The sequence below is a fragment of the Ictalurus furcatus genome, chromosome 25 (genome assembly GCF_023375685.1).
Source record: "Ictalurus furcatus strain D&B chromosome 25, Billie_1.0, whole genome shotgun sequence".
NCBI lineage: Eukaryota > Metazoa > Chordata > Actinopteri > Siluriformes > Ictaluridae > Ictalurus > Ictalurus furcatus.
The window spans coordinates 9,655,041-9,681,967 of NC_071279.1; the positions used below are offsets into that span (position 1 = coordinate 9,655,041).

General features: G+C 39.4%; 1 protein-coding gene across 1 annotated transcript; it reads right to left on the reverse strand.

The window, feature by feature from the left end:
* Positions 1 to 1,196: 1,196 nt before the first annotated feature.
* Positions 1,197 to 24,867, reverse strand: b4galt6 (UDP-Gal:betaGlcNAc beta 1,4- galactosyltransferase, polypeptide 6). Its single transcript, XM_053613850.1, has 9 exons — positions 24,049 to 24,867; positions 14,031 to 14,147; positions 13,738 to 13,851; positions 13,157 to 13,278; positions 8,431 to 8,547; positions 3,850 to 4,037; positions 2,610 to 2,732; positions 2,425 to 2,526; positions 1,197 to 2,000 (listed from the first exon to the last, which is right to left on the reverse strand). The coding sequence occupies exons 1-9, from the start codon at positions 24,161 to 24,163 to the stop codon at positions 1,853 to 1,855; spliced, it is 1,146 nt and encodes a 381-aa protein (XP_053469825.1). The 5' UTR covers positions 24,164 to 24,867; the 3' UTR covers positions 1,197 to 1,852.
* Between the last annotated feature and the right edge of the window lie 2,060 nt (positions 24,868 to 26,927).

Sequence of the window (26,927 nt, forward strand, 5' to 3'; positions counted from 1 at the left end):
AGAACACACAAAGGCCTTTGCTTGAACACACAACAAGAACAGCTCACATCAGAGCACCTTGAAAAAAAGGCAAGAGCTCAGCGCAGAGGAACCACAGAACAAGTCTGAGTGCACTACATGACCCTGCACGAGCTGTGAAATAGAGGGAATTACCCAGAGCATCGGTGAGCTTCAGGGTTAGAGAACACCTCAGGGTTAGGACTACGAGCATATGTCAGTACTACAGGGGAAAGAACTGACTAACTGCTGACTTCAGTGGCAGGGGATATGTGCTTCTTCAAGTATACATATACACCCAGATGCACGCACGCACGCACGCACGCACACACAGACACGCACACCCAGATGCGCACACCCAGATGCGCACACACCCAGACAAACCCACGCAAACACACACACCCAGACACACGGAGTGTAAGAATACCAATACCAGTTTTCTATTTAGAACCGATATAAATTAATAAAATAGATCACTAGCAAAAAAAACAAAAAACAAAAAAAACAAAAAAAAAAAACATCACCACATAAAAAATATACCAAATTATGATAAATCATCTTCAACATCAGGTTGTATATACAAAGGCAATCAACATGTACAAAGAAAAGCACAACTAACCAACAGCTCAAAACTTTAACAGCATAAAGTCTTCATTGCCCAAACTTTATTCCGATGCCATTCAAGAGTAACACTGACATCACTCTCTCATCCAGGCCCAACTTGTTTTATGACTAGAGTGCAACATCACAATGTACTTCATATGCACAGCTGGAGGATCTCTCTCACTCACACACACTCTCTCCCTCTCACACACAATTTTTATAGTATTTGAGCATTTAGCAGCTGTGTACCCGACTGCTCTACAATTATTCGAGCGACTGACCAGCAATAACATTTTTTTCTCCCCTCTTGTATATAAGAAAAGAAGATATATTTTCTTCACTTTCATTGTTACAGTGCACAAAAGAAAAACTAAAAACATACTAAATATATATATTTTTTTTTTTTAACTGGCAAAAACATAAGGCATGCAGCTGATATTGGTGACCACACACCCCAATTTCAATTTGTCTTTAGTCCTTAAACTGAAGTGTCCATTTGTGTAAGGAAAGGTGGGGTTTAATGAAAAGACAGTTAGCTGCCAAAGTAAGAGTAAGAATATGTGCATTGGAATGACGCTTGTCATTACAGGATCAGGTGAGCAGACGTGATCCTTTGTGCACTCTTCATGAAAGAAAAGAAAACGGGAACGCTCGCATTACACATGCCACTGGAGTGCTCGAAAGTACATCTCAAGAAACTAAAAAAAATATAATAAATAAGGAAGGCCAAAAAAGACCATTTACAGTACATACATACATACATCCTCATATGCCTTAAAATACTACTATATGATACAAAACGTGCCATAAAATATCTATTGGCATTTAGGTTGCTGTTGAGTTGTAAAACTGAGCGGTCTACATTGTTGGCATGGATGAGAACTGACACTCAGAGTGATAACAGCCTATGAAAATCAGTTAAGGCTTCGCAGTAAACATCGGAATTGTTGACACTGACACGCCCCAATTTCTACTTCCTGCTTTTTTTTTTCGTAGCATGATGTGATTTGAGTAGTTAAAGCCGCATAAACACAGAGACATGCATTGGGACGCACACGCTCACAAAAACATAGGTATGACTCCACCCGCACACACACAATCATTTTAGCATTCACTCCTTTAACCATTTGTCTGTTGGTTTTAAGGTTACTTGGCGGCCGTACGCGGTGTTCAGGCCGCTCTCTTCTCCACGATGCCGGGTCGGTCGTCTTCAGGTACTGATGGCCAGGTGGAGAGGAGGAGGAGGCAGGTGTCAGTACTCTGCTATGGGGGCAAGCTCAGGGCTCAGGTTAACAGTGATGTTCTTATACAGACTACTTAAAGAGATTTCCGGAGAATACTGGAGATTATTTAGACCATCCAAATATTGCCTTTCTTTAGAATACCTTAGCAACTTGTACCTGAGAGAGAAAGTGTGTGTGAGAGAGAGAGAGAGAGAGAGAGAGAGATGCAAATCAACAGCACACTCTCAACACATCACAGGGTAACAAATCAAATATAAACAGTATTGCACTACTGCAAATGAGGTGAGTCAGCAATGGGTCACTGCACTGGAGGTTACAAGCACTTAAACATGGGAAGATACACATTGTTAGTTTAACCTCTACATGATGTAAGCAAGTGTAAAGCAAATACATATTTGCTGAACTTTTCATCCATTTCTTTTCCTGTTTCCTATTGGCCACAACCATATATACTTCCCTCATATCTCACCAATTTATTCACTGAAAATATAATGCAGGTTTTATTTTGCTCATGCAACATATTAAACGGCTTCTGAGCGACCACGAATGAGAAAGACAGATGGCCAAAGAGCAAACTGACCGTCCCAGGAACTGCACTTCTCCTCGGTGGTGATGGGGAATTGACTTGTATTTGCCAATATCACCTTCAGGTCTGGTCACGTTCAAGCCAATAAAGTGCACCCTGGGACATCACAGAGAAACTGACATTTAAAACTTTTGAGCACAGTATCACTGTTTAATAAACATATGCACACATTTGCCCACCTGTTCCAGAGGTCATCATCCTCCCCTCCCCAGCCCCAGAATGCATTGGGGAAACCATTGATCTTGCGGAACTGCTCTACTGTAAGCCCACTCACTCCTCCAAAGAACTCACTGTAGGGCAGACTGAACACACACACACACACACACACGACATGATTTAAGCCATTCTTTTTTTGATACTCCAACCTTGTATTGGTCGTCTATGTACACTCACTGAACACTTTATTAGGAACACTATACTAATACTGGGTACAGCCTCCCTTTGCACTCAAAACAGCCTCAGTTCTTAATGGCATAGATTCCACAAGATGCTAGAAACATTTCTTTGAGATTCTGGTCCATGATGACATGATTGCATCATGCAGATTTTTCAGGTGCACATTCATGCTGTGAATCTCCGGTTCTTACACATCCCAAATGTGTTCTACTGGATTCAGATCTGGAGACTGGGAAGGGCACTGAAGAACACTGAACTCATTGTCATGTTCATGAAACCAGTGTGAAGTGATTTTTGCTTTGTGACATGGTGCATTATCATGCTGGAAGCAGCCATTAGAAGATAGTAAATTGGGTCCATGAATTGATGCACATGGTCGACAACAATACTCAAATAGGCTGTGGCATTCAAGCGATGATTGATTTGTATTAACGGGCCAAAAGTGCTCAAAGAAAACATTCCCCACTGCATTACACCACCTCCACCAGCCTGGACTGTTGACACAAGGCAGGTTGGGTCCATGGGTTCACGCTGTTGGTGTCAAATTCTGACCCCAACATCTGTGGCCTCAGCAGAAATCAAGATTCATCAGACCAGGCTACGTTTTTCCAGTCTTCAACTGTCCGGTTTTTGTGAGTCTGTGCCCACTGTAGCCTCAGCTTTCTGTTCTTGGCTGACAGAAGCAGAACCTGACGTGGTCTTCTGCTGTTGTAACCCCTCAGCCTCAAGGTTCAACGTGTTGTGCATTCTGAGATGCATTTCTGCTCACCACAAGTGGTTATCTGAGTTACTGTAGCCTTTCTGTCCGCATGAACCAGTCTGGCCATTCTCTGTTGATCTCTCTCAACAACAAGGTGTTTTCTGTCCACAGAACTGCCGCTCGCTGGATGTTATTTTTTTAATTGCACCATTCTGAGTAAAATCTAGCGACTGTTTGCGCGAAAATCCCAGGAGATCAGCAGTTATTGAAATACTCAAACAAATGACATCCAAAGTATGTACGCATCTATGGAACTCACTCACATGTACATGTACTTGTCGAGCTTTGTGGCGAAGTGACGAGGCATCTGCCCGCAGCCGTAATAATTCCGGTCATTTTCAGGGATATGATCAACATCGTGAAAAACCACACAGTCCCAGTCCAGGTCTTTCATTGCCTCCTTGAAGCCCACGTTAAACAGCATGGCTCGGTTAAAAGGCTGCGTACCTGCCTGGAAAAAACAAAACAAAAACAACAACAAACCAATAAAGGAGAAAGAGGGGAACAGGTGCACACTTGAAAACCAATTTACTGTAAATTAAAAAAAATATCTGGATACGAGAAAAATACAAGCATGAACACAAACTTTAGAGATAAACTCGAACAGCATCCTTTTGTGTAGAACGAAAAATAAATTACTGTAAAGGGCATTACTACCTACCTGCAGCAGGACATCTTGCCCAAAGTGTTAACAGAATGTATAAATAATTCATAAATAATAATCAAATAGTCAAATATCTACACTAAGATTTAAGTTAAGAATTTGCAGCTAAAAAATGCAAAAAAAAAGTCGTATCTGAATAAAGCAGTGGTTCTCTATTTATATTTATACTTGCGTTAAACTCCAAAAATTCTTTGAAATGTGGATAAGTATCCAAACATAAAGCATTGTGAGTTATTGCAGTTAATGGACAGTTTCTATTATGGAATCATGAGTGACAGTCTGTTATACATGAGTTAGCTGTTCATATCTTCCTCCACACAGGTCTCCATAAAGGTCATCACAACAAACAACTCACAAAACTTTTATTACTTTACTACATTTACATGCAAGAACTTACGAAGCGAAATCTCGCACAAAAAGGGGAAATACGCACTATTACTTACTATAACTGAGGGGTAATGCCCAAAAACACCAGCTGAGGGCAGCACAACCAAATGAGCATTATTTACTCAAACACGTCTACTGGAGAAACTTAGATACTTTAAGTGTTTTCACACAACAACCTTTTAGATAATGAGCTGCAGTTCCCAGAACCTGTTTAGTTCCTCCCCCAGAGAATTTTTTACAGACTACAAATTGTTGATTGCTCAGAAGCAAGCTTTACAGAATGACTAACCCTCCATTGTGGTATTAAAAAAAACCCTGCATGTAGCTAACTGAAACATGAAAAAACTGCATTTCCGTGATACTTATGTTTTAGATAAGTCACACATTCACAATTTGGCTCTCTAATAACTATTATAATTCATTTAAGTAAACATAGTCTTATCGTACTACTTTACCTCTGTGTATGATTTTGAGCGGGCAGAATTCTAGATCTAACGAACCGTTTACAACATAACTAATGAACAATAACTGCTATGTTTATCCATTCAGTCAAATTTTGTACTGCAAACATCAATGGTGCCTTTAACTAGTCAATGCTGACATGTGACCATGGAAGAATAAGTGACCATGATATCCACAGACGCACTCCGTTTCACACTGGGTGTTCTTTCACTCCATGTCATGCATTAAAATCATGTAATTTACACCTAGACATGGACTGTCACTTACATGCACACACATACAGTCAAGTGGAAAAAATAAGTACACCTTGTAGAAATTGTTGGGTTATTGTGTTATATATGTGTGTGTGTGTGTGTGTGTGTGTGTGTGTATATATATATATATATATATATATATATACACACACACACACACACACACACACACAGTATTTATATAGTAAATATTTGATTATATCTTTTCATGTGACAACACTGAAGAAATGACACTTTGCTACAATGTAAAGTAGTGAGTGTACAGCTTGTGTAACAGTGTAAATTTGAGGTCCCCTCAAAATAACTCAACACACAGCCATTAATGTCTAAACCACTGGCAACAAAAGCGAGTACACCCCTAAGTGAAAATGTCCAATTTGGGCCCAATTAGCCATTTTGCCTCCCCAGTGTCATGTGACTTGTTAGTGTTACAAGGTCTCAAGTGTGAATGGGGAGCAGGTCTGTTAATTTGGTGTCATCGCTCTCACACTCCCTCATACTGGTCACTGGAAGTTCAACATGGCACTTCATGGCAAAGAACTCTCTGAGGATCTGAAAAAAAGAATTGTTGCTCTACCTAAAGATGGCCTAGGCTATAAGAAGATCGTCAAGACCCTGACACTGAGCTCCAGCACGGTGGCCAAGACCATACAGTGGTTTAACAGAACAGGTTCCACTCAGAACAGGCCTCGCCATGGTGGACCAAAGAAGTTGAGTGCATGTGCTCAGCGTCATATCCAGAGGTAGTCTTTGGGAAATAGATGTATGAGTGCTGCCAGCATTGCTGCAGAGGTTGAAGGGGTGGGGGGTCAGCCTGTCAGTGCTCAGACCATACGCCGCACACTGCATCAAATTGGTCTGCATGGCTGCCGTCCCAGAAGGAAGCCTCTTCTAAAGATGATGCACAAGAAAGCCCGCAAACAGTTTGCTGAAGACAAGCAGACTAAGGACATGGATTACTGGAACCATGTCCTGTGGTCTGATGAGACCAAGATAAACTTATTTGGTTCAGATGGTGTCAAGCGTGTGTGGCGGCAACCAGGTGAGGATTACAAAGACAAGTGTTTCTTGCCTACAGTCAAGCATGGTGGTGGGAGTGTCATGGTCTGGGGAGCTACAGTTCATTGAGGGAACCATGAATGCCAACATGAACTGTGACATACTGAAGCAGAGCATGATCCCAGCATGTATTCCAGCGTGATAACTACCCCAAACACACCTCCAAGATGACCACTGCCTTGCTAAAGAAGCTGAGGGTTAAGGTGATGGACTAAACCCTATTGAGCATCTGTGGGGCATCCTCAAACGGAAGGTAGAGGAGCACAAGGTCTCTAACATCCACCAGCTCTGTGATGTCGTCATGGAGGAGTGGAAGAGGACTCCAGAGGCAACCTGTGAAACTCTGGTGAACTCCATGCCCAAGAGGGTTAAGGCAGTGCTGGAGAATAATGGAGGCCACACAAAATATCGACACTTTGGGCCCAATTTGGACATTTTCACTTAGGGGTGTACTCACTTTTGTTGCCAGCGGTTTGGACATTAATGGCTGAGTGTTGAGTTATTTTGAGGGGACAGCACATTTACATTGTTACACAAGCTGTACACTCACTACTTTACATTGCAGCAAAGTGTCATTTCTTCAGTGTTGTCACATGAAAAGATATAATCAAATATTTACAAAAAATTGAGGGGTGTATTCACTTTTGTGAGATACTGTGTGCATATATTTGAATGATCAAACATTCAATTCTCTTTGAAACAGTGCATATTAATAAAGGTGATGCACTCTACCACATGACACAAAATTGATATTTTGTAGTAATTTTCACAATTTAAATGAACAAAATACAGTTCAGTCACATGGAAAAATTAAGTACATCCCTATATTTCTCACACCTTTAAAAATATAAAATTAGAATCAGGTGTTCAAGATTGGGTGCCAATGATTAGAACCTGCTTAGGGAGTGCAGGTGGAACCTGTCTTATTTATACCGCTCTCATATCTAGTGTCTGGTGTTCTCTTTTCTATTGAGGTGTGTGGTGTCATCATGCAAAGATCTAAAGAGTTCTGTTCAGGATCTGCTAGTAAGTCTTGCAGGTGTTGGTGTCAAAGTGCATGCTTCTGCAATCAGAAAGAGATTTGACCTGCGTGGGAGGCGTGCCAGGAAAAAGCCTTTGCAAGACTACAGTTTGCCAATGAGCATATAGGCAAAGACTAGGTCTTTTGGAATAATTTGCTCTGGACAAATGAATCAAAGAGAGAGTTGTTTGGCCACAGTAACAGCAGACATGTTTGGCACTGACCAAAGACAGCTTTTCAGGAGAAGCACCTCATACCAACTGTGAAGCACGGTGGTGGAAATGTTATGGTTTTGGGTTGCTTCACTGCCTCAGGGACTGGACAACTTGCATTCATTGGTTCAGCTATGAATTCTGCATCATATCAAGGAGTGTTTGAAGATAATGTGAGGCCATCTGTCCAAAAGTTGAAGTTGAACTGAAAGTGGGCCTTACAGCAGGATAATGATCCAAAGGACACTAGCAAATCCACCAAGGAATGGCTCAAAAAGAAGAAATGGAGGGTTGAGGAATGGCCTAGTCAAAAACCAGGATTTGAATCCCACTGAAATGATGTGGGGGGGGATTTGAAAAGGGCAGAGCATGCAAGAAAACCCTCAAACATCTTGCCACAAGAATATTGCATGGAAGAGCGGTCAAAAATTCCAGCAAGCCAAAGTCAGAGACTGGTGGATAATTATGCAAAATGTCTACAAGAAGTTATTCCTGTTAAAGGGAGCAATACCTAACTTCTGAGGCCAAGGGTATACTATTGATATTTCTGTTGAATAAATGACTGAAAAAGCTAATTTTCCTTGTGGATTTGTTCAAGTATATTAACTTCATTAATAGACACTGTTTCAAAGAAGATCAAATGTTTGCTTGTCCAAATACGTCAAAAAAAGGCAATTCCATGGGGTGTACTTATTTTTTCACATGACCGTATATATGTACGTGTATATGTGTGTGTATATATGTCTAGGTTTAAAGACCAAGGTAGAAATTCTGTGTCTACATACCTGCTCAATTACATAAAATGCAAACTGTAAGCGTTGCCGTTGCAGCATTGGAGCGAGGTGCTGAAACAGAATGGGAAGATGTTCGTGACGATTCCTAAAGGGGATCAGAATAGCCACCTGAGATAGAGACAGAAAGAGATAGACAGTTAATACAGTACAATTATTATCAAGATAATTTTCCATCATCTGGTCATGTAACCCGTATAACCAATGCAGAGTTGAGAATAAATATAAGGAAGGGGGAACACCAGTAAGGTATCAAGTTCGTCCATGCTGTATGTGTCTTTTTTCTTTCGTTACCATGATATAACTGTGCATAAGAACAGCCATTATGTACTAGAAAATACGTATTTATCACATGTGCTGCTTGCAGTGAATGTTGATATATTCCACACATTCTAAAACGCTCTGCTCGTGCAAGGCCATGTGCATTTGCCTAAAGTGATGCCCCCAAATCAGCATGTATGGTAAACACCTTTCCTTTAAAAAGCCCAGTACCCTGCTTATTGCAGAGAACATGGAGCATGTCAACCTTCACCATCAAGAGATCCTGTTGCCGGAAATGAAGCAAAACAAAAATGTTTTATCTGGCACTTTTACCAGTAGTTTATCTAAGAAATAATATAAGCCAGCCATGGCCAAGATCAGTTTGCTGAAGTCCCACATTGCTGTTCTGCACAATGAAACTATCATGTGTTCCACATGGCTCCTTGTCGACAGCATTCAATAAGCTTCATAACTGCCTGCCACTTATTAACTTAACATACAATGGCATGAAAATCCCTCATTACTGTTTTCAGCCATATTTGGAAATGTGTACAATGGTGCTTTTCTACAATTTTCTATATATCTGCATAAATGAGACAAACCATCATCAGATCAGAAACTAGTATTGCCCCCTTTGGCAGAAATAACTTCTTGTAGGCGTTTTGCATAATTGTCCATCAGTCTCTTCCATGTAATATTCTTTTAATTGTAAGATGTTTGAGGGTTTACTTGCATGTTCCACTGTGCTTCACAGTTGGTATGAGGTGCTTCTCCTGAAAAGCTTTCTTCAGTCAGTGCCAAACATCTCCTGTTACTGTGGTCAAACAACTCTATCTTTGATTAGTCTGTCCAGAGCACATTGTTCCAAAAGGTCTGGTCTTTGTGTATATGTTCATTGGCAAACTGTAGGCTTGCTTTAATGTTCTATCTAGACAGCAAAGACTTTTTCCCTTTCTGATTGTAGAAGAATGCACTTCGACACCAACAGTTGCAAGACTTACTAGCAGATTGTGTGATGAAATTGTGGGGTTCTTGGAAACTTCTTTTTTGCATCAGACGGTCTGTTCTTGGGCTGAATTTGCTAGGCGAGCCAGTATTGGACATAATTTCATTTGAAATCTGAACAATGACTAGATTTTCTTACAGTGGAATGATGTATTTCAAATAATTTGAAGATCTTTTTAAATCCCTTCCCACACTCATAGACATCAACAACCTTTTTTCTGAAGGCCTTACAGAACTCTTTAGATCTTGGCATGATGACACCACACACCTCAATAGCAAAGGGAACACCAGACTCTAGATATGAGAGGGGTATAAATAAGACAGGTTCCACCTGCACTTTATAAGCAGGTTCTAATCACTGGCACCCAATCTTCAACACCTGAGTCTAATTTTCTGAATTTGAATGTTTGATAAATGTAGGGGTGTACTTACTTTTTCCATGTGACTGATCTGTTTTTTGTTCATTTAAATTGTGATAATTACTACAAAATGTCAATTCTGTGCGTCATCGGTGTCAGAGTGCATCATCTTTATTAATAGGCACTGTTTCAAAGAGGATAAATGTTTGATTGCCCAAATATGTTTTTATTTTAAAAATCATGGGGTGTACGTATTTTTTTCACATGACTAAGTGAGCACCCTGTTTTATTTAAAGAACAGGGATCTATCAAAGTCTGAGCTTTACAACATGTTTGTGGAAGTATATCAGGGCATGAATAAAGGAGATTTCGGAGGACCTCAGAAAGAGAGTTGTTGATGCTATTCAGTATCATATTACAGCAAACCAGTGACTACATTTCCCATACTGCATGGTGGCCTACACACATGGCCGCCACGGACTGCAATTCCCAGAACACTCACACTCATTCTAATCTCACACCTGCATCCAATCTCACACACACGCACAACCACAGTATATAAGAGACTGTTCTAACACTATGACTTTACGAAGTATTACATGAGTTTTCCATATACCAAGCGTTTGTTTTCGGTTCATGTGTTATTGTTCTGATCTCGTTCTCGATTCTGGTTTTGCCTCATTTATACCCGTTTGCCAATCGCCTGACCCATTGCCTGTTTTTTGACCATGCTATTGTCTGATGTTTTGGATGTGTCTGCCTGCCTCTCTTTAAGTATAAGCTCTTATCTGCATGTGCATCCATCCTAGTGTCCTTTACGTTTATTACGTGACAATCAGGCTGGAAAAGGTTACAAAACCATCTCTAAAATGTTTGGTATCCACCAATCCACAGTCAGATAGATTGTGTACAAAAGGAGAAAATTCAAGATCATTGTTACCCTCCCCAGGAGTGATCAACCAACAAAGATCAGTCCAAGAGCAAGATGTGAAATAGTTTGTGAAGCTATAAAGGAACCCAGGGTAACATCTAATCAACTAAAGGCCTCTCTCACATTGGCTAATGTTAATGCTCAAGAGTAAACCATCAGGAGAACTCTGAACAATGGTGTGCATGGCAGGGTTGCAAGAAGAAAGCCACTGCTCTCCAAAAAGAACATTGCTGCGTGTCTGCAGTTTGCAGCAATCACGTGGACAAGCCAGATAGCAATTGAAAAAAATGTTTTGATGAGACCAAAATAGAACTTTTGGTTTAAATGTGAAGCGTTATGTTTGGAGAAAGGAAAACGCAGCATTCCAGCATAAGAACTTTATCCAATCTGTGAAACATGGTAGTGGTAGTATCATGGTTTGGGCCTGTTTTGCTGTATCTGGGCCAGGACGACTTGCCATCATTGATGGAAGAATGAATCCTGAATTATATCAGCAAATTCAAGGAAACCCACCAACATCCCAGAGTTGAAGCTGTTCTGTACTGAGGAATGGGCTAAAATTCCTCCAAGCCGATGTGCAGGTCTGATCAGCACTTACCGCAAACGTTTAGATGCAGTTGTTGCTGCACAAGTGGCTCATACCAGATTCTGAAAGCAAAAGGTTCATATACTCTTGCCCCTCAGAGATGTGTAATATTGGATGATTTTCCAAGAATAATATTTTTGTCTACTTTATCTACTTTTAGGACTTGTACAAAAATCTGATGTTTTAGGTCATATTTATGAAGAAATGTAGAAAATTTTACAAAATTTTTCAAGCACCACTGTATTGCAGCGTGAGTGATAGGAATTCGTTTTACACACAAGTGATTATTCGGCTCACGGTTGGTTGGGAAACCCATCTCGTTGAAATGTGCCAGTAGAAAGGACTTGACTGTGCACAGGGACTCCTCTACTGCATTTTGCTGAATGCTCCAAAAGTGGGCCGAGTTACTGGGAGAGATCAACTAAAAGGTTCACTATACAAAAAAACATGAGCCACTCATCACTCTCAGAAAAGAGGTTCCTGCAATCCTTTTAAACACGTTCCCTGCACAAAGCTGCATGTGCCATATACCTTCAAGCAATACAGGGGCAGCCACTGACTGTCATCCCAAGCCCAAAGTCTTTTATATGATTTTTCTTCACATTTCATCCATCACCTGGCTGCATCTTGTTGTTAGCACCATAGTCAGCAATTATTACACCGATATAATGGACTCCAAGCGGGATTGGAGCTAATCAATTTACCCGCAATTACACTTTTCTACCAGGAGGGATTTCTGCATGTGGAAGGTCACAAGAAGTTTTAAGTATACACACATCCTCACACAATAATAACATGATAAATCACATACTATGCATAGAAAAGTGCACGTGCACGATTTAAGCACACAATTATGAGTACATACGTTTGATGAGACTCCACACGCATGGCTTTGTGAAATGTAAATCTACTTTGAACGCACAGTAAACTGTTATAAAAGAGCAAAACATCAGACGAGAGATATTTTAAGAGAAACAAGTTGCTCTTAATTACAAAAACAAATATTTCTTTGACTTGATGGCTTATTATGAAGCAATGTCTGACATTGCTCAGCTCTCATCAAAACCTTGACATTGTGTAGGATTGATGTTGCACCAGCTGGCCTGTCAGAAATATAATGAAACTAGCTGTTACTTGGAATTTATTTTTGTTACGTCCATCTTGACTTCATAATTAATAATCTACCAAAACAAATCTGATTTTCTTTCATTGCTTTATGACCAGCCCTTGATGTGGTCTAATCTGGCCCCTTTAAAAAAATTAAAAAAATAAAAATTTGGACACCCCTGCCCTAAAATTTGCATTTGAGCCAATGACTTATGTTTTTTTTTTTTTCTATTTTCACTGAACAAGTTATGTGAATTTCTGATTAGCATAACAGTACTAAATGCAGATAAGTAGAATAGTAAATTTTATTCTTTTTCTTTTGTCTTATTTGTTATATTTTCACTGTTATCATGCTTGAGTGTCACAGACGCGACGTGTGTCATTAGCAATTGCTGAAATGAACTGGACAGAATCGTAAACTTTTTTTTTCCACTTCAAAATCATGCGCTCATGTAAACAAAGTAATGGTACCTTCCAGCGTGGTTTGCAGTCCTTGGGCCTCCAGTGTCCCCCAAACTGAATGCCCAGCTGTCTAAGCTGCAGTTCAACCTCCTCTATAGGAAGCTCTGTCATATTTACTTCTGTAGGACCCTCTGCAGAGGCACAACACATCAGCAACACATCAGTTTCACCTCTATCACAACAGCTAATAACAAACAACCATCAACAGTTTCCGAGCAGTTGCATTAAAATAAAAATAAAAAGGATGAATTATGAGCCTTACTGAATACTGTCATTCTACAAAGTATAATTGAAGAACCTAAAGGAATTAGGATGTGGGAATTAAATCATCACAAACACAAGAATTTCAGATTGAATATATAATTCCTATATGGAGAATTTTCCCATGGAATGTAATGCATTGCATTGCCACTACAAACATGCTCAAGAACTGCATGGCTTTGCTTACTATTTAATGCAAACGAGTGAGGAACTGAAAAGCCTCTACAAACAAGCAGCCAAATCTTTCTCACACATTAGGCTTGATGATTGTTTTTAAAAAAAAAAAAAAAAAAGAAAGAAAAAAAAGAAAAGAAAAAAGAAAACCTCACTCATAGAAGGTAAGCGCTCAGGGCAGGGCAGGTTCTGGGCATAGGTGAAATTCTCAGGGAGGTATGTAGTTGGCTGAGCAAAATATTCACTGGAGTTGTTCCCATCTGGATAATCTGCGAACACAGTCATACACACAAGGAGATAACTTATCACCAAGTATTTACAACCCACCTTGTAAAAGACTAAATGAATAAACTTAATGCCAGAATTGAATTAAGAACAGAATTAAGCTTAATACCAGAATGGTTCATGTACGAGTGTGGATGATCTGGGTGTGTGCATTTTCTCTCACCTGTGCCATTCAGAGTGCTGTTCTTATTGGTGTATGATCTGATTATTTGGCCAATTGTCCGCACGTTATCTCGTAACATTATACCCTGAGCCTGCACCATGAACAAGTATGTGTTGGCTGAGGGGTTGAGGGGAGGGGAGGGAAAGAAAGACAAAAGCAACATGATCAAATTTTCCTTAAGACTGATGAGGTTAGACAAAGTACTGTAGTTAAACAACTTTATGCAGGCAAGGAAGTACACCGGTGTAGAACTAACTGCCTCCACACAGAGTGTGAAAATGGGTCCCTTAGTAAGTGGTTGTTTCTGGAAACCAGCAATAACCTGATCAAGCTATCAAAAATCCAAAGGGCACTCTCCAGAGGTCACAGTAATACATGTTTCTCTCATTAGTTTAGTGAGGGCAAGGGTACAGTTTATCAGTCTGACACAAAAGGCATAGAGGAAGACCATTTCTGATTCTTAGCTTAGTGACCAAGTGATTGTGTAATGGGAAAACAAAGCTAGCTTTAACATCACTGGGTTCTGTGTTCTGGACTGTGCTTAGCTGAATGTGCTGATCTATGCAGAGCACTAGCACATATGAACCACTAATAATCAGCCTATGAGCAAGTTATTACCTAAATAACAAGTAGAAATTATAACTCTTGCAACTCTTCTTTTTAATTCTACAGTAGGCTTCCAAGTTGGTAACATACTCTCATAACATGTTAGAATGAACTCTAGTAAGAACAAGACACTAGTATTTGGGATACACCCTGTCTGTGACCTGCTTAGAGCAGTCTCCAAAAAAACAAAAACAAAAAACACCTTTAAAAACCTGTTTTTTCAGACTTACATTCAGAGGTGAGATAGCACTCAAGATTAACCTTAACTGCAATCTAGACTAGAGAGCGCCATGGCTGAACAAAATAGTTAGACATCAAAGTTTTTTGGTCCCTTGAGTTGCAGATAAGTACACTAGGCCTATATGGCCAAAAGTACTGTATATGGACACCTGACCATCACACCCATATTGCTAATATCCTCCACTCTTATGGGAAGGCTTTCCACAAGATTTTGCAGTGTGGCTGTGGGGATTTGTGATCATTCAGCCACAAGCACATTAGTGAGTTCCTGTTTGATGCTGTTTCGAAGGCAAAGGGTGGTCACACCAAATATACTGCTTTGATGTAGGGCTGCGACTAACGATTATTTTCATAATCGATTAGTTGGCTGGTATTTTATTTTTTTTTGATTAATCGGATGGGGCGGGGCAATCTTTCAGTACCATTTTTTTTCATTTATTTAAAATTTAATCCACAAACTGAGTGTTACAAATATAAACTAATGAGTACACACGCCCGTGCCGCGCACAGATCAACTAATTGATAGAGATTCGTTGCCACCGATTTTCATAATCGATTTTATCGATTAGTTGTTGCAGCTGTACTTTGATGTAGATTTTTCTTCTGTTCACCCACTTTGCATTTTTGTTCATTGATAAATATAAACTATTATCATGTCTATTATTGAAAGCATTCTTACTTCACAGCATTTTTTCACACCTACCTAAAATATTTGCACAGTACTGCATATTTCATCTTAGCCCACAGGAAACACTGAGGTAATATTTTGACTCAAGACAAAGTTACTTGATTAAAAACATTCTTCTACGGTAAGGCAGTGTGCTCTAATTTTTATTTTACTTTGCATGCCTTGAAACCTAAAAGCTGTGGACTGCAAGCTGAAGCCACACACACACACACCATAAAGCACTGCTATACTTAGACATCATCATCTGTTATGCACTGACAGCTGTAAGGACAGTGACGGCAATCAGATAGGCAGGTTGGGTGTGATATTTTATGCATAGGCAAATATGACTTGCTGTTTCCGGCCACCGTATTTTGGTGGCTAACGCCAACAACAGCCGTTTCATGTAGCTGGTAAAAAATTTTTTAAAAAAATAAATAAAAATAAAAATGCTGTTATTGTATTTCATTAATATTTCTTTCCGCTAGAAAGCAACACTGTCTTTTTAATGAATTGGCTAATTTAACCAATTTTCCACGGAGTCATGTCATCTGCTCCTAAAAGTAGACTTACAGAAGTATTACATAACGCCTATTCTGAAACACAGCATTTCACCATGTTACAGTAGTGGCTTAGTGATTTTCCACATTTGCTGTAGCCACCCTTATATCCATCGATACTTAAGGTTCATACTAAAATGAAAGAAATTACAGGACACTCATTTTACTTGTTTAAAATACTCATTGAAACAGACGCAGCACACCTGGAGTCTATGCTATTCATATTAATAGTGTCTAACACTGATTCTAAAAATTAAGACACCGTGCAAAGCAAACCAACAAATGTACCTGGCACTAAGCACTTCAACAGTATTCCCATGCAGCTCACAAACCCATTCTGAACACATGCGCTTGTGCCTGGTGCTGTAATATGCACATGTACATATAAACTCACTTTATTAGGAACACATGTTCCCTTGCTCATTCATGCAATTATCCAATCAGCTAATCATGTGGAAGCAGTCTAACACATACAATCCTACAGATACAAACAACAGCAATAGCTCTACTACTAGAATTCTTTAAAATGTTCCTAGGGTACATTCAGAGCGTGGTAAAGCTGCCTTCTTTTTTTATGCTCCCTGGTTATGGAATGAGCTGCAGAGTATTATAATTCTGGAAACACTCCAGTCTTTAAAAAAAAAATTAATCTTTTACAGACCAACCTGAAGGAAACATGTACTTGTTTTAATTAATCTTTGAGCTATGGTCATATGAGTGTTGGATATCATTTTATTTATGCATCATTGTTTTATGCATTTCTTAAAATGTTTTGTTTTATGTGAAAATATTTGTGCCGCCATTTTGGCCAGGACTCCCTGGATTCAGTACAGGTCAAGATTTTCAGTTAATGCTCACATCAAACATGCATGCGGGGAAAATAAATTTGATCTCAGTGACTTTGCTTGTGGCATGGTTAATGGTGCCAGCCATGCTGGTATGAGTAGTTCAGAAACTGCTGAGCTCCAAGCATTTTCACAGACAACAGTCTCTTGAGTAACACAGAATGAAACGAAAAAACAGAAAACACGTAGCAAGAAGCAGTTCTGACGGCAGAAGTTGATGATTGTGGTCAGAGGAGAATGGCCAGACTGGTTCAAGCTGACAGAAAGGTTACAGTAACTCAAAGAAGCACTCTTTACATCCATGGTGAGCAGAAAAGCATCTCAGAATGTACAACACGGCAAATCTTGAGGCAGATGGGCTACAACAGCTTACATGGGGTTCCACTCCTGTCTGCCAAGAACAGGAATCTAAGGCTACAGTGGACACAGGCTCAATGAAAGTGGACAGAGAAAGGAAAAGCAGGTGTACAGGTGTTCCTATTAAAGTGACCGATGAGTGTATGCAGCTTTAAAAAAATCATGAGTGGGGTATTACTGATGTATTTTATGTTGCAGAATAAAACTTGAAAATATCTTGAGCTTGTGTTAACCACAGACCTTATTTCAGGCATTTAAGCAAAAATAAACAATGACTTCGGGGTGGGGCGCACGGTGGCTTAGTGGTTAGCACGTTCGCCTCACACATCCAGGGTCGGGGATTCGATTCCCACCGTGGCCCTGTGTGTACGGAGTTTGCATGTTCTCCCCGTGCTGTGGGGGTTTCCTCCGGGTACTCCGGTTTCCTCCCCCAGTCCAAAGACATGCATGGTAGGCTGATTGACATGTCCAAAGTGTCCGTAGTGTATGAATGGATGTGTGATTTTGCCCTGCGATGGATTGGCACCCTGTCCAGGGTGTACCCCGCCTCGTGCCCGATGCTCCCTGGGATAGGCTCCAGGTTCCCCGTGACCCTGAAAGCGGTATAGAAGATGGATGGATGGACTTCGGGACAATGGAACCGGAAGTGTTAAAATGCTAACCCATTTCTGGGTTTCCAGGACTCATTCCTGTAGCACTGTATAGAAAAATGGGGGGAAAAGAAACAAACAGCCCTAAAGCTCACACCAGTTCCCAGCTTAAAAACCTACTCTTACAAGGTCTGATGTTTCTTCCCTCGTGTTGGGAAGACGAGCGCATGTGTGTCAAACAAGATCAGCACAAAAGATGCATTTTTTAAAGTGGCAATACATCATCAGTCATGTCATATGTACTGCTCCACTCGGATTTGATTTACTGCCATCTTACATCATTTGTCTTTTTCACTAAACACTCGTTGATATATTGCTGTTTGCACTTCTGGCTACATCCTAACTGCATTTCATTAGCTTTGTACTTGTACTCTGCACAATGACAATAAAGTTGAATCTAAGCTACAATAAGTCCTGCTTGCTGATGAGCCGATTTTATGTTTGTTTTTTTTTTTAAAAAGCAACATTACTTTCATTTAAGGTCAGAAATTCCTCTTTTTTGTATGATCTTGGGTCAACACTATGACATGCATGTATAACAACATTTTGCGTTATAATTATTCCAAATTAGGTATACCATTATCAATAGTGATGCACCGAAAGGAAAACTTTGGGCCAAAACCGAAAATTCAGGATGCACTTGGCCGAAAACTGAAACAGAAAATGAATTTTTAAAAATAAAATTGTATTTTTTTTTGTATAATTGTATTAATATTAGACTTTTGAATTCATTGCAAGAGCTTAATGAATCTGAATTGAAAAACTAATAATAAAACAATCACATTTTTATTGAAATGAAGACACCAAAACAAAAACAATATTAAATATATTATTCTTCATTCAGTTCTGTAACAATCAAATTTAACAGATTCTTTATCCAATTATCCAAATAATATAACGTTAATTATTGTGATCTGCAAAACAGCAGTCACATAATGAACTTTGCAGCTCTAGGCGAGCATCTTGCAAATACAAAAAGGAAATGCCAAGGTCTATAAATGTGGTTTACACCATGACATTCTGAACCACATTCTCAGAAATCTGGGTGCAGTCGTTGATAGCTTCCCTTTTCTGCCCCCGGCTAGATATTTCATACATCTTCTACTCCTAGAAGTTCAGGTATTTCATGTGTTCCAGCTCAAGCACACCTGGTGCAACTAATGAAGCCCTTGATTAATTGAATCAGGTGTGCTTGAGACAACACCGGTTTTGCATATTTGTGCTGTTGTGAGGGATTCTATTCAGGGGGTTGAATAATTTTGATTGCAACTGTAGTTCAAGTTCAACCCCAAAACAGTGACACTGATACCAAGTCACACGACATAGTAATGCCAGAACATAACACTGCTACTGTAAACACTGACAACAAACATCAGTTCTTGCCTAGCATAGATAAACTGAATCAATGGTAATGAACTTATATACTTATATGGTCAAAAGTATATGGACACCTGATCATATATTTCCTGACATATACCATATACCTCACACCCATATGTGGGTCTTCCTTAAACTGTTGCCACAAAGTCACACGCACACAATTGTATGGGATGTCTCTGTATATTGCAGCATTACAATTTCCCTTCACTGGACCTAGAGGTCGACAAAACCAATCAATCAGCACCAAAAACCGATCGCTGGAAATAAGGCTGATCTGCAAAAATCCAGAACCGATAGTTTTTCCCGGCTGCGTCCGTTGTGGGAGCGGCTGAGAAGGGTACGCTGTCATTAAACACTCCGGGACCGGCCTCAAGAGGCAAAATAAAAACTATCACTGACTAAGTCTGTTGTGTTATTGAGTGTTTTTTGAGTTTAATTTTAGATGTCTCTATATTTATTTGTTAATTGGAGTGTTACTTTTTGGTTCAGTTTGGATGTATATATTTTATTTACTTTACTATTTATTAATAGTTATATATATATATATATATATATATATATATATAAATATATAAATATATAAATATTTAATATTAACTTAGTTATCGGTAAAATCCATTATTGGTTGACCTCTAATTGGAACCAAGAGGCCCAAACCTGTTCCACGAAGTGAGCTCACTGAAGACATGGTTTGGCAAGTTTGGACTGGAAGAATGCGAGTCTCCTGCACAGAGCCCTGACCTCAACCCCACTGAACACATTTGGGATGAACTGGACCACCAACTGGATCCCAGACCTTCTCACCCTACACCCATACCCAACCTCACTAATGCTCTTGTGTCTGAATGACCACAAATCCCCACAGCCACGCTCCCAAATCCAGTAGAAAGTCTTCCCAAAAGAGAGGAGGTTCTTGTAAAACCAAAAAGGGGCTAAAACTGGATTAGGATGTTCAACAAACACATGGATGCTGTGATCAGATGTCTAGAAACATTTGAGCTTTTTCTGTGGTCCTTTTTAGATGCATTATTCTATTACATTCTGTGCATACAACATCCTATGTCAATACAAATCATTTTGAAATGTTGAGGTAGCTAATATTGATGTATTCTGAAAACTCTTTCTCAGCCACTTTAGTTATTGTTATCGGTTGCCTTTGTTTTCGTGTTCACATTAACACCGTCATCATTTTCTGGGAGCGTTTTGGTTGGGTCACTTTGTTCGTGTTTATTAGCGAGTTGTAGAAACCGGTACGTGTTTTGTCACACACATTACATTCTGTTCTGCCAGCTCAGCTATCTTTACTAGGGCTGGGTAAAAAAAAATATAGATGCTCCGATTATAATCGATCTTCAATTTAATGAAACGATATCTATTTGGGAAATCCCTGAATCGATTCTTAATGCGTGTGCTTTACTTGAGAGGATGCGTATATTATCTGTATTTCGCCTCTCGTCCTGAACATGTCGCCATCTTTCGTGTTTTGAATTTTGAAAACGGTTTTATTTCTTAAACATTTTTCAAGTTGTTAATGAATTTCACTTTTGCACATTGAAAATTTTTTTTACAGTAATATGCAGTTTGTGGTTACCTTGTTTGCACTGTCCGCACGTATTTATGATTTCTTGTTACAATGTTTGTTACTCAAAGTAAACGTAATTAAAGATAATTGTGTGAGCCCTATTGTTAATGTAAATATGCATTTCAGTAATATGGCTAAGTAGGAGGGTTTCAGTTACCAGCATTTATATTAAAACATGGATTACAAGTCTGCAAAACTAACATTTTAAATGAAATATTCAGAACTAATTGATATTGAATTGAAACAAAATCTAATCGAAACCATATAAATAAGAATCGAATCGAACCGCCAAACCCAGCCCTAATCTTTACCATGTAAGTGCAAGTCCCCGTCATTCAGTACTGTGCATTCTTTCTGGTACAAGTTGCTCTGGTCATTACATTATCTGGATTTTTCTCTAACAGACAAAACACACATTTCTGTTACGGAGTGTTAATTTTAACCCAATTAGTGTCAAAATTTCAACACTTTTAAAAGTGTTAACAACCTGGGCAGTGATTCCAAGTGTCATTTTGACTTTCTGAGAGGAGGCCAATCAAACCGAATCATTAAAAACATGAGTTTGTGATTCAGGCGCAGTCGTCAGTACACCTGCAGCTGGTTAGCCCTGTTTAATCTGCAGAGGCCGAGTGACCTCAGAGACTTGAAGTACTACACAATGGCTTAGTTCATCAAGGACCAATAATGTGGCTGTTTGCCATGTGTTCCAGGAAACACTGGAACAACTGGAAGAGAAAGAGCCGTCATTAACGTAAGCATAATTGCTGAAAGGCCTTTGGATCATTTGCATGTGCTGAACTGCTTCTTTGTTTTGAATGACAGTAATATGGTGAGCGGTTTGATCAGTTGATAGACACCAATGTGTGTGCATGCTTGTGTCCTTGGGACTCATGAACTCCAACTATCATCCAAAAGCAGTTATAAAACTGTGCATTCAAGTCCTCCGGGGAAGTTCGTATTAACAGTTGGGAAGTCATAATCACGGCATCAGGTGTATTCAAGTCATGTTGGTCAGAGCAAGATAGAGGTGTGCTTTCTCTTAATTAATATAAAAAAATACAAAGCACACCTGATGCACATTCTTTGTTCTTCATTTTCTACAAGTGGGCTTAAAACCCTTGCTGTATTTTTCTTTAAAAATGTTTTTAATCAATTTATGAAGCCACTTTAAACCTTATTGTTCCATATTATATAATAATTGTACAATGCTATCGTATTTTGTGCAGGCAATTAGCTTGCTTTATCGTAAATTAAAAAGCCTGAGAAAGACGTGTGACTGCTAAATACCCGTAAGTCATGTGGTTTACGTTTTACTTTTATTATCTCTCTTTCTTTCTCGCACATCCTCTGAGACAAGTAAACATTCGATTTCAACAAATTTAACATCAACCACAGACGTTGCCTTCGTTGATTCTAGCATGTTTTTCTTACTGACATGCCTCCAACTGTGAAACTCTGAGCTCAAAAAGTAATCCTAAGTTTCCCCCACTCCTAATTACGGCTTTGTGGTGGTGTTTATGCGTGTTCATCTCGCAAATACATTCTTTTCAACGTGACTTGAATGAACTGTGAGCCCTGTCTGGATGGATTAAATGTGAAATGTGGTGCTGGAGTTACAGGTGCTCCTTTGTGATTTTATTTCCATCCAGATCGGCCATGTCGGTGTTTTTCTCCATCCTCCTCTGAAAAAAAAAAGTTACAGGCCAAAACTATCCTACAATTTTTCACCAAAATCAAGTCTGTGATGTTCTGTACAGATGTGCGATTATTGTTTTATCTCATTTTTGCATTTGTTGCTGGAACCTTGGTTCACCCCAAACTGAAATTAGATCCAGCATCTCTTCTCTACTCCGCTGCCCTTTTCGACCTCTTGGATGCCGTGCTGCAAATGGAGTGTGATCATATGACAACATGACGCAAAACATCCGGGTTCGTAGAAAAAACACAACCTGCTAGAAAACTCGCTCTTCCTGCAGTCATTTTTTCTGCTGCTGTCCAGATGAGAGGTTTTTATCACTGAGGAGATGTGGGGGTGTGGGGGGGGGGGGGGGGGGGGGATACATTACAGACACCCCTCTGAAAACCCTAACTAACCCAATCTGAATAGGGTTGTAGTGCTTGGAATGAGTTGCATCTACATTTTCACGTGTTTTCAAAACTTTCAGAGAAGGCACACGAGAACCTAAGCTTTTAATTCGACTGGGCCCACTGGTTTCCTCCCACCTTTCAAAGAAAAGCATGTGGTTATGCTAAATCCCCCCTAGGTGCGAATGTTGCCCTGCCACGGCCTACTATCTCATCCAGGGGGTATCTCCGGAATCCACCACAACACTGACCAGGACGAAGTGGTTACTGAAGATGAATGAAATCAAACCTGTGAGAAGTCTTTTGAAGACGTGTACTTAATATCTCTGCTACAATACACTTCAACTCAACTCGTGGTTGAAAAATAAACACATTAATAAATATTCTGAGGCTGAAAACACTGAACTGAACTGTCTGCTTTCATGGTTCCCATCTAAGTTTACTCTTCATCTCTCTCCTCACAATACTGTCTGTCTGTCTGTGTACCTGGACCAAGGGAAGTGTAACAGACTTTTGAACAAGGCAGGAACACTGACAACTGATACTACACTTGTTTCAAATCAGTGTGTTTCAGTTCAAGCGTCGACCGGTTGCTAAGCATCCACCTAACTAGCTAAACAGCTTAGCATAACTAGCCAAGTAGCTAATTATCGTTAGTAACGGGTTAACACTGGGTTAGAAGCTAGCTTGTTAGTAGCTTCCATTGCTAATTAATCAGGCAAAACATTCACGGAGCAGATTATTTATTGAGCGTGGTTGTTTCAGCTATATATAATGAAAACAGGAAATAATATATATAATCAGTATAAAACATGTTTAATTATGTGCATGGTCTATAATAATAATTATAATAATAATAATATGGACGATACAGAACACAATACCTGGTTAGTTACCTTGATTGAATAAAATTCGATTAGCTTGCTAGCTAGCTAGCCATCCTGTAACTAACGCTAGCCTGCTAATTAGTATATAGCTTAGCCGAAATGACACCCTATAATAAGTAGTAAGTTTCAGAAGAATACGGCAGATTAGAAAACACTCACCTATTCCAGGGGCCACATAAATGAAGTAGAGGCAGGTCGTGGACATGGAGAAGAAGAAAAAGAAGGCCAAGAAGGAGCGGTTGGAAAGCCGCAACAGCCGCCTCGAATTAAGCATGTTTTCCCCCTTTTGCTCTGAGAAGCGGCTACTAGCTATCCGTCAGGTCCATATAAATATCCTCCTTTCCTTCACTGAAGCGAAAATGGTTATTATATTTTATTTATAATTGCTGTTGTTATTATTATTATTATTATTTCCCCCGAGAATAATCAAGGCTGTAGTAAAGTCCGCATCGCTGTGGCCTGCTTCTGGGGCCGGTGGTAGAAAAGGGATACAGCGATAAGGCTAAGCTAACGTGCTGAAGGAACAGCACTGCTGAAACCGAAGAAATTTCCAGATTGACCAAAATAAAATAAACAGCAAACCAGATGTTAAATCAGTTCACAGACAATCCGCAAACACTGTCCGTGCTTCATGGTGTGGCCGTAGAGCAGAAAACCAGCGAATAACATGAAATTAAATCCGCACCTGCCAATGCACCATGTTTTCACATGAAGTGGGAAAGGAGGAGGAAATGAGATGACGGCGAGGACTTCTCCTTCTCCTCCTCCTTCTCCTCCTTCTCTTCTTCTTCTCAAACACGCTCCGTCTGAGCACGGTCCAACACAGCACCGACAACACTGGCTACGAATATGTTCCCGACACTAAAACTGACTAAATAACAGGTTTGTAAAGGGTTAAAATAAAGACTGAAACAAGAAGGCGTTGTTTCTGCTGGCGCAGCAGTCTATCCGGAAGGTGTGACCGCCAGTCCACAGCACAGAGGGCGAAACCTCTCACTTTATTACAGCACTACATGCAGAGCAAGAAATTATTTACCAAATCTGTTAAAGGTGCAATAGTCAATATTTTCATTTCTTACTAGTACAAATGATGTGGAAAATCATGTAGAAATTATCTTTCTTTTTAAATAATAGTTTGAGCCATTGTCTCAGAACAAGTGTATGACATAGTTATAATAAAAATAAACACAGCTGGGAAACCGGAATGTGTGTTTGTGTTTGGATTGGCCCCCAACTCCTCTTCACATCCTCATGAATCATTAGAAGGACAAGTTGCATGTTTATAGAGTTGTAACGTGATATTCAAGCAACTGAATAGCAGTGTGTGCTTGAAAGTGATGTCATGACAGTCCACTGAGTACCATAGGTTCTGGGGGCAGAACATAGTCCTGCTGGAAAAACAAAACAAACAAACAAACAATAGAAACCCTCATAGAATTTGTAATGTTTATACTGGGAATTGTATTGGTTTTAATGGTAACTGTAATGGTCCCTGTGGGTCTCTACTGGTAATTTGTTGCCTTCTATTGGTCATATGTCCAGTGGATACTATTAAGGACCAATAATGGTAATGGTTTTAATGGTTAGATGATTGTTTGTAATGGTATTTGTAGTGGAAAACAAAATTCTTGTGATGGCTTCTATTGTTTTGGTGGGTTTTTTCAGCAGGTTGTGTACATGATTGGAAATGGGCATGGGCTCAAAGAGTAAAAAATTTTTTAATTCTTATTCAACTCCACCTATTTAACCATTAGACTTAAAAATAAATAAATAAATAAATGTGTGTATAAAAACCCAACTGAAAAATCCAGCTTTGTCTCACCAGCTACCAAAATCAATGCCATTAAGTGTCATCATTACTCATCTAAATTGAGCAAACGTGTGAGATTTTCTAACTGCCCTAATGTGGTGCTTTTTAAAAATAATAATAATAATAATAATTAATCTACAACATTTCATACATAGCAGTACTTCAGAAAATGTTTCCATACACCACCATATACCAGCCTTCAAAGACGGGATGGTCTACCAGCTCAGTGTGTGGTTTGGCAGCTGCTACACTATATGGTTAACAGTATATGGATGTTTGTTCACCACACCCCAAACTGTTGCCAAACATATGGAAGTACACAATTGTATAGAATGTCGTTGTGTGTTGTAGCATTAAAATTTCCCTTCCCTAACACTAAGAGGCTCAAACCTGTTCCAGCATGACAATGCACAAAGCGAGATCCATGAAAACATGGTTTGCCAAGATTGGTGCATAATAATATGAGTGGCCTGCACAGAGCCCTGACTTCCCAGCTGAACACTTTTAGGATGAACTGGAACTCCAAATGCATGCCATACCTTCTCGCACAATATTAGAGCCTTCCTTCAGTAATGCTCTTATGGCTGAATCCCACAAATCCCCATAGCTGTTATAGCAGCAAAGAGGTGATCAACTCCATATTAATGCCCATTGTTTTGGATATGGATGTTCAATGATAGATAGGCGTGTGATGGTCAGGTTTTTAGCAGAGTAGTGTGCACTATACACCAATAAATTATGAGTCTTTGTTTAGTTTAGTTAATTATTGTACAGTTTAGTAACTGTTGGAGTCTAAAGTGTTAATCTCAGCCTAACATATTTAAATGTAACTATAGATATACATAATAAAAAAATAATAGGTAAAGAATCAACTACGACAGAGTGTGCAATTATAGGAAAATTAATAACAACAGGGTGCTGTAAAGTGAAAAGCTGTTCAAACCCTGAAAGCAGCAAAAAATAAAATAAAACTCAACTTATTCCACAGCAATTTGCAAATGATTACAATGTTTTATTTATTAAAGAATTACACGTGATGCTTTTTAACCATTTACTGTTAAACCAATTCATGTTGTGGAAGATAAGTTAGTTCCTGTTATCACTTATGTCATAGCATCTATAAACAGTCATTTGCATGAAAACCTTTTAATTCATTAGAAATCATCGTATTTACACCACAAACTATTCCAACGTCTTCATTTCTTATCTCATAATTACCTGTTTTAAT

Coding starts and splice junctions, on each gene's coding strand:
- b4galt6 (XM_053613850.1), bottom strand. CDS start 24,163: ATGCTTAATTCGAGGCGGCTGTTGCGGCTTTCCAACCGCTCCTTCTTG. Junction 8,548..13,156: donor ACTGCAAACCACGCTGGAAG/GTACCATTACTT, acceptor TCTCTATCTCAG/GTGGCTATTCTGATCCCCTT. Junction 4,038..8,430: donor CATTTTATGTAATTGAGCAG/GTATGTAGACAC, acceptor TGTTTTTTCCAG/GCAGGTACGCAGCCTTTTAA.